At 53.1% G+C, this 13592-nt stretch overlaps 5 protein-coding genes across 5 annotated transcripts; 2 read left to right on the top strand and 3 right to left on the bottom strand.

Annotated features, from left to right (window-relative positions):
- Positions 1–58: 58 nt before the first annotated feature.
- STEHIDRAFT_137659 (uncharacterized protein) lies at positions 59–2556 on the bottom strand. Its single transcript, XM_007301088.1, has 7 exons — positions 2357–2556; positions 2208–2294; positions 2096–2156; positions 1973–2040; positions 1868–1921; positions 1751–1819; positions 59–1688 (listed from the first exon to the last, which is right to left on the bottom strand). Exons 1-7 carry the CDS (start codon positions 2400–2402, stop codon positions 343–345), a joined length of 1731 nt encoding a protein of 576 aa, XP_007301150.1. The 5' UTR covers positions 2403–2556; the 3' UTR covers positions 59–342.
- A 938-nt stretch (positions 2557–3494) lies between these two features.
- On the top strand, positions 3495–4388 carry STEHIDRAFT_137658 (uncharacterized protein; the record flags this gene model as incomplete). Its single annotated transcript, XM_007301087.1, has 3 exons — positions 3495–3653; positions 3738–4083; positions 4149–4388. 3 exons carry the CDS (start codon positions 3495–3497, stop codon positions 4313–4315), a joined length of 672 nt encoding a protein of 223 aa, XP_007301149.1. The 3' UTR covers positions 4316–4388.
- Positions 4389–4396: 8 nt separating this feature from the next.
- On the bottom strand, positions 4397–6397 carry STEHIDRAFT_74677 (DNA primase large subunit). The gene is made up of 8 exons (XM_007300542.1): positions 6319–6397; positions 6004–6261; positions 5822–5942; positions 5672–5758; positions 5483–5620; positions 5169–5429; positions 4963–5111; positions 4397–4905 (listed from the first exon to the last, which is right to left on the bottom strand). The coding sequence occupies exons 1-8, from the start codon at positions 6390–6392 to the stop codon at positions 4530–4532; spliced, it is 1464 nt and encodes a 487-aa protein (XP_007300604.1). The 5' UTR covers positions 6393–6397; the 3' UTR covers positions 4397–4529.
- Positions 6398–6632: 235 nt separating this feature from the next.
- On the bottom strand, positions 6633–7564 carry STEHIDRAFT_119184 (uncharacterized protein). The gene is made up of 2 exons (XM_007301086.1): positions 7316–7564; positions 6633–7252 (listed from the first exon to the last, which is right to left on the bottom strand). The coding sequence occupies exons 1-2, from the start codon at positions 7529–7531 to the stop codon at positions 7001–7003; spliced, it is 468 nt and encodes a 155-aa protein (XP_007301148.1). The 5' UTR covers positions 7532–7564; the 3' UTR covers positions 6633–7000.
- A 5493-nt stretch (positions 7565–13057) lies between these two features.
- STEHIDRAFT_50766 (thioredoxin TrxA) lies at positions 13058–13514 on the top strand (the record flags this gene model as incomplete). The annotated part of the gene is made up of 3 exons (XM_007300343.1): positions 13058–13102; positions 13164–13337; positions 13398–13514. The coding sequence occupies 3 exons, from the start codon at positions 13058–13060 to the stop codon at positions 13512–13514; spliced, it is 336 nt and encodes a 111-aa protein (XP_007300405.1).
- Between the last annotated feature and the right edge of the window lie 78 nt (positions 13515–13592).

Genomic DNA, 13592 nt, shown 5'->3' with positions numbered 1-13592 from the left:
TCGTGCCTATTTGCATAAGTATCGAGGGCAGAGTCAAGAAACCGGTGTCCACGGGTGCGGAATAAAACACATGTCTGCTCAATTTCGGTGTAGGCTATGCCCATTGCGATATTCTCCTCGAACGGAATACCTACAAGAAATAAAGAGTGTCCGGGTGAACAAAAGTCGGCTGCATAACTTGGCGACTACAAAGAGCGACAAGACCTGTAGAGCGATCGAAATCGAAATCGAAGGTATAATGTTCAGAATTTGTGCCCCAGAGAAACGATCGTAAGTCATGTACGTCACAAAGTCGCAAACAACAGAGAGAACATGACCAGGAAAATCGCGCGATGTCCAAACTCAGGCCGTCCCAAGAGCCGCGTCTCGTACCAACCGCCTCCACTGCGCATGGTCAACAACCTGTCCATCACTTCCTCTCCTCTCACCCAAAGCATAAACATTCGTCATCTCGTACGCTTCGTATCCTCTTCCGTATCCAACTTGCGTCCCCTGAACCGCACCATTCGGCACAGAACCGAACCTGCGAATGTGGGGCGACTTGGACGGAGTGTATGGGTAGTTGTACATCGGTAGGCTCGGGTCGTCAGGCCTCTCGAATCGAAGCAGTGCGCTCAGAGGCCGGCGAGTGGGATTACCGTTGGTGGAGGCCGGAGTTGGCAGGCCTGTACGATTACTTGAATGCGACATAGGTGGGAAAGTGTACGATGCCAGATGATCCGTACGCATGGGTCTGTCGGAAACATGGGAGTGAACGCTGGGGGCGACAGACCGTACGGATTGGGCGGCCGCTATTGGGGTGTGCGCACGAAGAGGAGTGGTGGTCGGGGGAAACAATGAAGGCATGTACCCGTTGGGAGGCGGGGCTGATGTAGGGGCCTGAACAGGGAGGAGGTAGGGACTAGGGTAGCGGTATGGGTTCCTTGCCGTGAATGGTGTTGGGAGCAAATACTCTGAGTCATGGTCCACTGGGATCATTTGGACTGGGTTTGTTGCCCAATTAGCCTGATTAGGAGGCACGGCATGGAGATCCCCTAGGATATTGAAGTGACCATGACCCTGTGCACCATTTGAATGAAGGGTGGTCGATGGCATTATCGAGCCTGCCGAGTATACGGAGTCCGATGTACCAGGACGCACAAGTGGACCTCTGAAAGGGTTCGAAAAGGGCAGAGGGCGTGACGAAGTCTGAGCAGAAATCACTGTAGGCGTGTATGGCAAGGGAGACGGCATCGCACTCAAAGGGTAGCCTTCCGGGAGACCGATTGGTGTCTTGAGCGACTGAGCTTGGGCCATGCTGAGAGCGAAAGATGATTGTGATGCAGGTGTACGAATCGGGAAATCGTGAATAGATCCGTAATGATCCACAGGCTGCAAAGGCTGTCTCGATCCCATTTCTGGGAAGACCTCCTGATATTCCTCCTCCATACGGTCACCGTTGACTACAAACAAAGGACCGCCTTGATGAAGACTCGTGACGGACGCTCTTGATTCGGAAGATATCGTTGGCTCATTCTCGAGTAACCCTGTGCGAGAATCGATGGATGAGTTGCGTCTCATGACGACAGGTGGTCGCTGGATGGGCATCCCGGGAGAGGTGGGGAGTATCACAGATGGCTTGTCAGGTAGATAAGTGACCGGTCGAGGCAGAAACGCTGCGATGGCCAGCAACGTGAGATACATAAGGACTACGTGAAGAATAAGTTAGACCATAGATCTCAGGTAGATTGTCAGTAACAGGGACACTCACGAAGGGCGCATACCGCCCAGGCATTAGCCACGATCGCCAGTCTGAAATCTGTGCATGTGTTTGTTGAACCTGAGAGGACGTCAGAAGTGTACGACTTAAGAGTGTTCGGAAATTTACCAAAGGTGACACAAGGGATCCTCGGCTTCAGAAGTGTGAAGATCACGGCACCTCCTAGAGATAGGTTAGGATAAGAATGCGACAAGAGATGAATTATGTACTGACCACTGTGCAGAACCAACACTATAAAGATGCGGGCACAGTCAAGCCAAAGGCGGAAGGGGACGACCATCCTGTGCGTAGGTGAGAGTTTGCATCAGAGCGATTTGACCGATACCAAAGGCGTACATGAGATATATTAGAATTGCGGAAAAGGCGTCCACAGCCGCCATGGCCACAAGGAGGATACCTATAAAGTGGGATTAGAGAAGGAAGAGAATGGGTGTCAGAATATGCTCACGTTGCGCCTCGCTGAGGAGAGTCCATCCTTGGACCATCGGTATGCAAAGTAGTCCGAGACCAGACAGGCATGAGAGAATGAGAAGAACTGGACTAGCGGAGGTAAGAACGGGAGAATTTGGGTGGTGAAAAGAGTCAAAAGATGCGTACAAAATAGTCCGATCCGCACCGTACGAAAAACAGCCCAGATATGCATAATGAACGAGTGAAAAGGCGAAAGAGTGTATTATTGCGAGCGAAAATAGAAGGGTAAAATATTGAGTCGAAGCGCACGACAGAGTTCCCAATAGTACTTGAAGTACCGAGAGGATGCCCAGTGCGCGCGGAGGACTGATCCAGTCAGTACGAAGGGAAGAAAGAGGGGTGGACGACATCAAAGAACGCTTGGTGAGATGATCTTCTTAAACGACCAGACTTGATCAGCGCGCCGTGATTGTTGGACAGATGGTCGAAGTTAAGACGGCCCAACGCACTCAAGGCAGTACCCATGGGTAAGATCACATTACAGACATCTTCCCACAGCCTTTGATCGTTTGCGGGGGGGAGGAGGGACAATAATCCATTGACATGGTTGAGAAGATGTGGATCATCAGCAAGATATTTTCCACAACATGAAAATACGCCTAAGATTATAGGTAGAGGCTGTAGCTGACACGGCGTCTAACCGAATGCTCTGAACTCTGTATCTGCTGGGTCAGGCCATGCGAGAACTGATGGTCTCTTAGGCTGCGGACATCAAAACGCGCTCAAAGTCAAGCCTTGACTCATGTCTCTTGCCATACTTTAACGGACCCTAGAGAAACCGATTCGTGAGAGTTCTTTCGATCATCGAGGATGTAGGGATACCTGATTGGCCGATCGATTCATCAACAGAGCTCTCAACATACAAGCGCGTCATACCGTGATTGCTACATGGAAAATGGGTAGCGACATTCGACGCTCATAGTATCATCTCAGTACACGCATCAAAGTCCCGCTGTCGCCCTGCGACTCGGTCGCTCAGTCGGAGTAGCCATTTCGCAGATGCTTACGCCCTGGGTCAACCTGAGCTTTGCGCAACATTATTGGAGACCAACGCCGAGACACTGACGAAGAAAAGATGAAAGAGGCAGCACAACGGTGATATACGAGCTCGACTCCGTTCGAGGACGGCGAGGGGGAAGAACAAGGGAAGAAGGTTGATGGAAACGTGAGCCAAAGGTGCGGCCCTGCCGGATTCGGCACTCTGCGTCCGGAGAGGATCGAGCCGAATTGGCCGCTTTGCCAAGCCCAACACGCTCAGGAAATAATGTCAGAGCAGGAGCCTCTCCTCGCCACCACATCCAACAACCCCGATGTTGAAGCTGCTAACGATGACTCTCCGTCGAGTTCGACACTCTCGAAATGGCGCACACGCGTCGGCGAGGCCCTCGAGGCCAAAATCACACACAAGATTGTCATTGCCTTGGTACGCACCCGTCTATCAACATCAACATCTGGTTCCGTCGTCGCAAGTATTGTGGCCCAAAAATGACTGATACTTCTTCAACAGATCATCATAGATGCGACATGCGTCGTTATTGACCTTGCCTATACCCTCCTCTCCAAGGGCTGCGAACCTGCAGGTCCCGATGCCCCGCTCTGGCTAGACATCCTTTCCGAGATCTCCACCGCCATAACCACATTTTTCTTGATCGAAATTCCTCTCGCACTTTGGGCCTTCGGATTGTCGTATTATAATCCGTTTGGAGAAGAGCCTCACTCCTCGTTGCATTTATTCGATGCGGTCATTATTGTCACGACGTTCGTATTAGAGGTGGCACTGAGAGGACGGGAGAGGGAGTTGGCGTCACTTTTGATCATACTGCGGTTGTGGAGGCTTGTCAAGCTTGTGGGAGGTGAGTCCAACCCATCTTCTCCTTCTTATGGCTCGTTGGTATTAAAGACTATGGTGTGCGGACAGGTGTTGCAGTAGGGGCAGGCGAACTGGAGGATGAGACCATCAAGGAGCTGGCAGAGATCAAGCGAGAGCTGGAGACGACGAAATCTGCACTGTCGAAGGCAGAAAACGAGAACCAGAAACTTCGCGCTCGCCTGGCCAGCTTGAATGCTGAAGAGCAAGATAATTGATATCAAATCTGGATTTACCTCGTTTGATACGCACACTCCGACTATATTGCTACTTCCACGCTTCGACACTGCTGTCGGAGGCGGGTCAGTTGTACGACACGATGGAATGCCTAATGCTGATGCGGTGAATTCCAGTCGAGATACTAAACATCATAACTACAAAGCATTACACGAGATGCGGAGGAAGACGGAAAACAAAACAATAATAAAGAGCTCATCCGACCATGACAACATCTCCGTCCCCATCGGCCCCAACCTCCTTCTTCACCTTTTCGACCATCGCTTTCTCCAACTCTCTACTTCGCTGAGCATACTGGTTGGGATGCGTGACACTCTCACCGCCACCTACGCCCTCCATCTTCTTCACTCCCTGATTCGCATGCGTGATTTCGAATACTCTGGTGCATGCAACGTGGTAGTGTCCACCCTTCACCGAGTTCAGGATGTCGGGTAGATCAGCGGTGGTGAGACCTTGGGAAGAGTACGTAGACAGCAGGGCAGTTTGTAGGTTGTCTACGGAGAAGTGGCGATATGGGCAACCGTGTGAGTCGTTCGAGCCTGGTTGGTCGGTCATAAGGATCTGTTGGCAGCTGAAAAGCGGGAGAAGAGTTAGTAGCAGGTTCTCTAACGGAGCGAAGTTCTTTCACCTCTTTGCTGGATAATTTGCCCGTTTACCCTCTAGACCGTAGGAGTGACGTATATTGTACTTGTAGCCTTTGTTGAACTGATCATCAGTCATCCCACTAAATGATCGGCGCCAGAATAAAACAGCTTCGTCTATCGATAGACCAAGAGCCTACAAACATTGAAGCTCGTCAGCCGCTAAGGAAGCCCTCCTTGCCACTACACATACCTTGATGAAGAGACCATATTGGAGGCGCCCAAAATGTTTGAGATGATGGTCCCTCTTGAGATTCTCGTGCAGGTTGCGCATACACATGGGGAAATGTTTCCGCGCGAGGTCGTCAATCATGTCCGCTCTGATCTCTTCTCCTGATCCCTCCGGCGCACCCCATTCCGATGGGACACCTGCCAAGAAGCCTTGCGACAGATTATTCAAGATAGGAACGATACGGTTGTCTTCGTCTAGACGGGGTAGACTCTTTGCTGTTTTCTGCGTGATCATCGTGTAAGCTATCAATAAAAGACATAGATAATGTAGCTCACCTCCAGCTGATTCTGTAAGTGCACTTGGAACTCCTGGAAGACGATGCTAGACTGTTCTCGGGCGGGAACATAAGCCCATCCCGCTTTGAGAAGTACTTTTCTCCGTTCAATAAGATCAGGCACTCGTGTCCATCGAACCTAGCCACACAATCAGGAAAGGTGTCAAGGCAAGTGAGGAAGTTAACAGACCTTGTAGAAATCCTGAGTATTAATATCCAACCCGGGAGACGCTGCTGCCAGCTCTTCAGCAAGGCCCACCTTCTCCTTCTCATTCACCTGAGGTAAATCAATGGGAGGCATTTCAGCGACTTAGGGCAGACAAAACTACGAGGTACGCACCTGTATCCAGTTAAAGTCCCTAGAGTTCAGAAACTCCTTCCGCTCGTCGTTCCCATCCGTATCATACCGAACGCGAAATAGCGTCATCTCCGCCTTAACAAACCGCCGTCTCAACTCCTCCCTTGCAGCACATATCAGCTCCTCGCTCACACCCTGCAGACGATAACGGAGCGATAACTCACGAGCGACAGAACGCCAGCCTCAGCACAAAATGTCCGATATGATCCTTCCTCCTCTGCGCATCCCGATTCACAGTCGTCGCGCTCGTCGCATTCAGCGGGATATACTTCTCGCACTGAGCGATGGCGATCGTCTTCAACTCGTCGTACGGCCTATTGCGCGCGAAACCGGACTCTATCTCCGCTAAGACGCGTAGTCTGTCGATGGCACAGGTCTCGAACTCTTCGATGGTGATGTCCTCCACTGGAGGCTTGTCATAGCTGGACGCGTCCTGTCAGGCGGACCCGGTTCCGAGAGTGAAGATGCATAGGACATACAAGTTGAGTCGGTGAGGGTATTTAAGTCGTGAGTGGCGTTCTACTTCGACTGCAGCTTTTCTTGTGCTGAACATCGCGCCCTCGTGGGTAAAGTGGCAGTGGCAGCGGGTAAAGACCTGACTGGGACGGTATGGGTGCCGGTGCAAACGCGCTCTGAGAAAACAGAAACGGACGCGCCGCGCCGCGTGACGTCACGCGTAGTCACCGTTCATTGTGGCGTTTAGGGTGCTTTGTGGCGACCCCTGGCTGAAAGTCCTGGCTTCCAAGTACGGTGCGGATCTTCGACCTGAACTCTCAGCCTCATAACAAGACAGGCAAGCACTTCTCTACATTATACACAGCAGACCTATTACCTCGTAACTCGTAAGACATGAACAGGAAAGTCGAAGAAAATAGCATAGTAAGGATACAAGGGCGTCATTCCGACATCAAGTTCCGAAACGCAATTCATAAGTACGAGTAAGAAAACCAAGAGGAAATTTCAGGAGGGAAACGAGCGAAACGATAGCTATCGACGAGCGAGCGACCTATCAGATGCGTCAAAACATAACTTATCAAGAGAGCAAAGTCAAACAACGAAAGCAGTATAAACAGAAAGCCGAAAGCACCATCGACGACGCACACCACTCCAAACGGGGCGGTTGACAGACCGCGAAACCAAGAGAAAATTGTGTAGTAGCCCTCATCGTGATGGTCGGCTGGGCCGAGTGTGGTACGCAGGTTTATTCCGTTGGGCATGAGGATGATCGCTCTCATACCCTTCGAACGTGACTCCCGGTCTCTTCCTGCGCGGTTTTGGTGCATCGCGAAGGTCCGCATCTTCTTTGATCCTCCATTCGTTCGTAGCCTGCACAGGGTCTCGCTGAGGAGCAGGCAGCTTCGGCGTCGGGCTACGCGTCGACCCTGCAGGCGAGGTAAGAATCGTGCTGTTACCCTGATCCAAAGAATGAGAACCGTAAGCTACAATGTTCAATGAAAGCGTGGACAAAAGGCTTACCCCAACTGTGCCATCCACAGCATCCACAGATGCAGCAGACACCGTCCGATGTCTCTTCGACACCAACCGAAACGGGAAAAACTGATGCGACGCGCTCGTTCTCCGCTCACGAGTCGGGGTAGTGGCTCCATTGGCAGGTGAAGGAGGAGGACCACCATTAGCAGCCTTCGCTGGAGCCGAAGGCGGAAAGGCAACGTTCTTCGCGCCGGTGTCCATCGGGATAGGCAGGGACGGCTCAGAGAACGAAATACGTCCGTGCCCGTGCGTTTGGATGGACTTGGGTGGTAGGTCTTGGGCGTGAGTCTGGGTTCGTGTCCGTGCGCGACTCTGACTGGGCTGTTGCTGCTGATGTTGTTGTTGCTGCTGGTACTGCTGTTGATGCTGCTGCTGAGATGACTTCGAGAGCGAAACCCTACGCATGATGTTACCGAGCAAACCGCCTTTCTTCTTCGCGTCTTGTTGCGTAGCGAAAGTCGAAGGGCCATTGGGGTCCGTCGGTGACAGAGGGGCCTGTGGGGTAGACGGTCCCAAGGACGAAGGCGTCAGAAGAGCATCGGGCTCAGGGGATGGCGAAAGGATGTATTTCCGCGAAGGTGCAGGAGTTGGGGGTTGACCCGGATAGCGAGGAAATGGCGTAGCCGACATGGGCTCGGCGGTTATTGGAGCATCGAAATACGAGCCACCGGATGCAGGCGTAGTAGGAGGCCGCGTGTTTCCGGGCTGAGAATCCGTTCTGACAGGAGCTGAGGGAGTGACGGGAGTCGTGGTAGATGGGATGTAAGGTGTCGCAGGAGGACTCGAACGCTGATTGACGGGATTGGAAGACATAGTCGACGGGTAAGGATTAGAGGCTGGATGGTAAGGAGATTGTAAGGTGGCGGCGCCACCGTTCGCTGGAGAACCGCCTTGCCCTTGAACACCCGGGAAACCACCAGGCATGAGAGGAGAAGCCTGCGAGGAAGGAGTCTGACCGAGGAGCGTCGTTGATCCTGTCTCGTACGAGGGTGTGTGGGATGCCATACGTTGTGTCAAGGGAGGAGCAAAAATTGGCGATGCGACGGGCTGCGCTTGCGAACGCGGTGGAGAATTATTGGATGGAGGGCGTGGCTGTGAATTAGAAGTGACAACTGGATTATCGGCATGACTCGTATAGGTGGCATATGTCTCTACTTGGGCAGGCTGAGAAGGTGCGGGGTATCCAGACGTAGCAGGGTATGAAGACGGTATCATATTGGGAGGGGGAGGAGCAGGGGTATGAAAACGTGGAATCTCCTGAGGCTGCGCGTAATTAGTGGTTGGCTGTAATGGTGCATGGCCTGACGAGGAAGGAGTCGTTTGGGTGAGATGTACAGCGGGGGATACGGAGTCTTTTGGAGGTGTGTTCTGCGTTACTGATCGTGGATGTTGTCCTGGGGATGGGGTCTTAGAGCGCTTGGAGACACGAGGATCGACTGGCTGAAGGAAAGCGGAAGATGGGATGCTGGCCGAAGGAGTGAGGCTGTATGGATCCAATTTGGAACTTCCTTGTCTGGTCTCGACAGTAAACTCGGCCTGGTATCTTTTCTCCCCCGACGATCGAGAGTGTGGAGAATAATTGATGGAGGGACCAGGTTGTTGTGGCGTCGATGTGGCGTAAGTAGCATCCTCGTGTACCAGAGGTTGTGCGGGAAGATCTTGAGCTGCTCGTCTTGAGCTACCTGCTGGCATTGGTGGTGTGGAGTCGTTCGTCTCAGCGTGCGTGACAGGATTGGTTGTCTGGCGAGAAGGAAACACGGCGTTCGGAGGTGGGATGTACAATGGCTCCGGAGAGTCTGGCACCTTCGGTGTAGACGCCCCATTGATACCCTCGGCCCAGCCTCCATACTCAGCAGTCACAGACGGCGGAACGGCACTGAGCGCTCTCGGAGGAGGTTCGACGCGACTCGGTTCAGTAAAGTAATCCTGGGATGAAGGTTGTGCAACTCCATTCGTTCTGGGGCTCTCCCTCTCCCTCTCCCGTGCAGATATATGATCCTGTGTGGCGGCCACAGTGGAGGTGTAGGGCACGGATTGAGAAGGACGGTGTCGCGAAGCGGATGACTGTTGCTGTCCATAGCTCGTTTGTTTCGACGTAACGTCTCGATCGTGCGATACTGTTCGTGCATGCGCAGAACGCGCTGCAGAGGAAGTATACGCATCTGGAGCAGTCTGACGAAGTGGAGGGTCTGCGACTCGGGTAGAAACGGGTGGAGGGTGATCTGCAACGTTAGTGGTTACTCCTTGTGCAGTGTAGTTTCCAATGGGAGGAGGAATGGAAGCTGGAGCGGAGGCCTGTGTGATGCTTGCTTGGGGATGTGAAGGATCAGCGTAGCGGTGATTAGCTGAGGTTTGCTGCGTAGCGCTGGACTGCTGATAGTCGGCCTGCGCAGATGGACGTCCGTACGATGATTGCCGATGTGAAGCAGAAGGACGAGCAGATTGAGCATACGGGTCATTATGTGCTTGAGCGCGTGAAGGGGGACGGGCAGGTTCTTGAGCAGTCGCTTGAGGAACTTGACGACTAGCCGAAGACGTATACTGCTGTGCGGGTGGTGGACGTGGTTGTTTCTGCACAGACGGATCTTCTGCTCGAGACTGGACTTGTGTTGTTGGAGCACGAACCGTGTCGACAGAGGGGTTTGTTGGCACAGCTTGTCGACCATACGAAGATGATTGCTGAGGGGCTGATGGACGAGAATACGGCTGACCATAAGCACCATCTGCCACCTGAGCTCCCGAAGGACGAGCAGTATCTGTCGATGGATTCGTCGCAACAGGTTGTCGAGCATAAGAAGATGTCTGCTGAGGAATTGGCGGCCGTGAGGATGGTTGGTTATAAGCCTCCTCAGTTGTCCGAGTGCGATAAAGCCCGTTAGATTCGGTTCCCCGAGAAGGGACCGCAGGAGCGCTCTGCGGATGGTCTCCATAGGGTATCGTGGCGGAAGCATATTGTGTCGGCTTTTGTTGCTCAGGTATTCTAGGATCTGAAGGACCTTGTCCCGCTCGGATCGTGACAAGCTGTGGGGGAGTATGGTTCGCACGACTGGGTGGTCGATTTATTGGAGCAGCAGTAGTCGCAGAAGGAGGCAATGCAGATGAGGGAGTGGACTTGGACTCTATCTTTGTATCACTGCGACCGAGGAACCAATTCGCGATACCGCCTCTCTTCGAAGATTTCTGAAAAGGTACAAATAAGCATGACTGGATACACCCGCGCCATTAAACACATACCTCCTGCTTCTGCGACCGAGGAAGCGTGTTCGATTGTTGTGAGGTATACGTCGCGGACGGTCGACTCGATCCCTGAACGGCGTCACGAGAACTGGGTTGAACTGGAACCTCGGCCACCTGTGGCATGGAGCGCACTGTGTCGTACTTGTGAGTCCCCTGAAAAGCAGGATGAGTAACTAAAGTCATACGAATGACACCTGTCGACGTACGCTCTCCTTCCTTGTCCGTGATGCAGGGTCCGCATCACTAGACGCCACACCATACCCAGGAGGATACGGGACTGTTTCGCTCCGAGATTTGGTGTGCTTCGTTGCTCTGGGTGGATCGGGTGGCTGCGAGGGTAGTGCGTAAGTCGGCTGAGGAGGTGTGGTATGTCTTCGTATCGGCCTTGTAGTGGCTCGAGGCACGTCGTTAGTCCGACTTGCGTAGGCCTGCTGAGGGGGGACGGGTTGCGAGGTGACCGTTGTTCGCTGTTGCTGATTGGCATAAGCATCACCCTGTCAAAAACAACGTTGAGCGGCCTGATACAGGTATAAAGCGCTCCCCAGGTGACATACGTTTGCGGGTAGTGCAGCACTCTGCTCATGACGGTGCTTCTGCCGTGAATTGGCCTTCCTGCGAAGAGAATTGTCCGAATCCTCGGGTTCTCTCGACCGCGCAGAGCTTGTGACAGCTACCAAGGTAGGTTCTGTAGGATCGTAAGGCCGTTCCCTTGCCCGATCACGTCCGTAGTTGACTTGCGTGGCTGCATATGCGTCCTCTCGTGCCCTCTGCTCCTGTTGGGCTTTCTGTTCTTCCTCGAGTCTATGCCTGTCTTCCCGCTCCTTCCGTCGTTGTGCCCTCGCCCGACGCCGCTCTTCCTCATGTCTCTCCTCTCGTTCCCGCTCCTTCTCTTTCTCCCGCTTCGACACGATTTCCCGCTCCTTCTGCCTATCCTGCCTAGCCTGTTCGTCTGCATATCGTGCTTCTGCGTACCTCTCCCTCTCCCTTTCCCTCGGAACCTCTTTTGGTCGTTCTGCCGTACTATCCTTCTGTGTCCTGGATGGTCTGGGAACGTCCTTGGAAAGTAAGAGCGATGAAGCCGGAGGTTCTCCAAGCGCGGCGACGGTGTGAGAAGTAGACGGGACGGCCTGAGAACGGTAGCGAGAACTCTTCGCCTGTCCGTCAGCAACAGGTGCTCTGTCCGGAGGCTGACGAGACGAGTATAACCGTGGGTCCTGTGACGGATCTGCATACCTCTGGGGTTGGGATGTAGCGTTAACGGAGGTGGGTTGCGTAGCGTAAGATGTCGTGGCTTTATGAGAGGAAGTGACGGGGTACTGGGACGACGAAGAGGGCTGTTGGTGATGGCGAGACGACTTGCTCGTGGAGGGCACGGTGTTGTAGTGTGTGGATGGGGGTGGAGCACGAGATGAAGAAGGCTGGTTGCTGTCGGAGGCGTACCCTCTCTGTTGTCTGCTATCTGTCTTCGTGGTCGTGCGGGGATCTGGCTGTGTAACGGTGCGGGAAGATTTCTGGCGTGGTCTGTCAGTGTCGTAGCCTGTGCGTGACTCGGTGGAAGGTTTCCATAGTTTGTGAGATTTCATAGTCTCCTGCGATGGGCCCGACTCGTTGTACCGATATCGACTCGAGGACATGCAAGAGCGCTGCGGGGATCGTGAAAGTGCCGGGCCCCGCCCAGGCAGCTGGAGCTGGTGGTTATGTAGCAGAAGACAGACGTCGCCAGAATTGTGGTGTCTTGGGCGAGGTCAGAAGGCATGAGGCAAATTCCACTTCTCAAAGGAACAGACGCGCAAAGTGGCGAGTGTGGCGGTGCCCTCTCTCCAGCCACTCTCCAGCCCTCGCCGCTTTCGTCTCTCTCCTGCGTGGCTCTCATCCACTTTCTAGCTCCAGTCGTCTTCTCCGTTTGACATATCTCTCACCAAACGCCCCCGAAGGTATCGCTGGAGACTGGATGTCCTCAGCCTAGGCCAATAGCCCGAATATTGCGCCTCATTCCCGCTCGAAATGAATCCTCATGGACGTTGCTTCCTGATGCTTCGGAATACTTCGTGGTCCGACTCGAGTACTGCATGCATTTTTGCGAACCAGCGGCAGACATCGTATCGCTGCTTCATTCGCTGCGATCCATGCAATGCACGGTGAACTTCATGAAGATTGGAGGGAACACGACGTCATCGATCTTCGTAGAAGGCCGGAATCAATTGTGTTGATTTTCTTCCGCACAGTTCGTCGAGACAAGATATATGTGCTGTGCTGTACCTGTGCTTGTGGTCTAATCTTTCGCCGCGTCGACTGGAAGTCTGGCCGCGGACGTTCGTGACTTGCGCTGAGCTCTCTAAGCACAGTTCCACCTCACGTGCAGTGCTGATTCAAGTCCTCGACTACGAACGACGATATAAAGATTGGCATCTTCTTTATCGCATCCTCTATCCAGCCCTCTCCCCGACCAAGTCATCCCTCTGCCGTTTCCCATATCTGCCCATTGCCACCATGCCCGTCACCCCTATCGAGTCTTTGGACGATTTCAACGCCACTGTAAGCTGTGGCCCAGCCCCCATTACTCATGGTCAAGGCTCACCTTCATATATTTTCCTAGATCAACAACAAGGACAAGGTGGTCATCGTTGACTTCTGGGCGACGTGGTGCCGCCCGTGTAAAATGATTGGGCCAGTATTCGAGAAGTATTCCAACATCTACACGGACATCGAATTTCGGAAGGTCGAGACGGACTCCCAGCCAGAAATTTCGCAGGAGATGAGCATCCGTTCCGTACGTCTTTCCTATCCTTTGGCTGGTCATTCTCTGGTGGCTTATAGTATGTATTTGTAGCTACCAACGTTCATCGCCTTCAAGGACGGTCAGAAATTGCAGGAGCTCCCCGGCGTGAATCCTGTTGCTCTTGAGGTACGCATAGTTCGCTATCATGTCAAAACTTGTCTTTGTTGACGATGTATTTTATACAGGCCATGATCAAGAACTTGCAGGCTGCTGGAGGGGAGGCTTCCTGAACGCGACAGGAAGAAA

Source organism: Stereum hirsutum (genome assembly GCF_000264905.1).
Source record: "Stereum hirsutum FP-91666 SS1 unplaced genomic scaffold STEHIscaffold_3, whole genome shotgun sequence".
Lineage (NCBI taxonomy): Eukaryota > Fungi > Basidiomycota > Agaricomycetes > Russulales > Stereaceae > Stereum > Stereum hirsutum.
This window is presented reverse-complemented; position numbering and strand designations above follow the sequence as displayed.

Excerpts from the sequence above, each read along its gene's own strand:
- STEHIDRAFT_137659 (XM_007301088.1), bottom strand. The coding sequence starts at position 2,402 with ATGCATATCTGGGCTGTTTTTCGTACGGTGCGGATCGGACTATTTT. Across the intron at positions 1,922-1,972 it reads AGTGTTGGTTCTGCACAGTG|GAGGTGCCGTGATCTTCACA; the intron begins GTCAGTACATAA and ends ACCTATCTCTAG. Across the intron at positions 1,820-1,867 it reads GATCCCTTGTGTCACCTTTG|GTTCAACAAACACATGCACA; the intron begins GTAAATTTCCGA and ends ACGTCCTCTCAG.
- STEHIDRAFT_74677 (XM_007300542.1), bottom strand. The coding sequence starts at position 6,392 with ATGTTCAGCACAAGAAAAGCTGCAGTCGAAGTAGAACGCCACTCACGA. Across the intron at positions 6,262-6,318 it reads TACCCTCACCGACTCAACTT|CTATGACAAGCCTCCAGTGG; the intron begins GTATGTCCTATG and ends GGACGCGTCCAG. Across the intron at positions 5,943-6,003 it reads AGGCTGGCGTTCTGTCGCTC|GGAGGAGTTGAGACGGCGGT; the intron begins GTGAGTTATCGC and ends ATGTGCTGCAAG.
- STEHIDRAFT_119184 (XM_007301086.1), bottom strand. The coding sequence starts at position 7,531 with ATGGACACCGGCGCGAAGAACGTTGCCTTTCCGCCTTCGGCTCCAGCG. Across the intron at positions 7,253-7,315 it reads CTGTGGATGGCACAGTTGGG|GGTAACAGCACGATTCTTAC; the intron begins GTAAGCCTTTTG and ends TCTTTGGATCAG.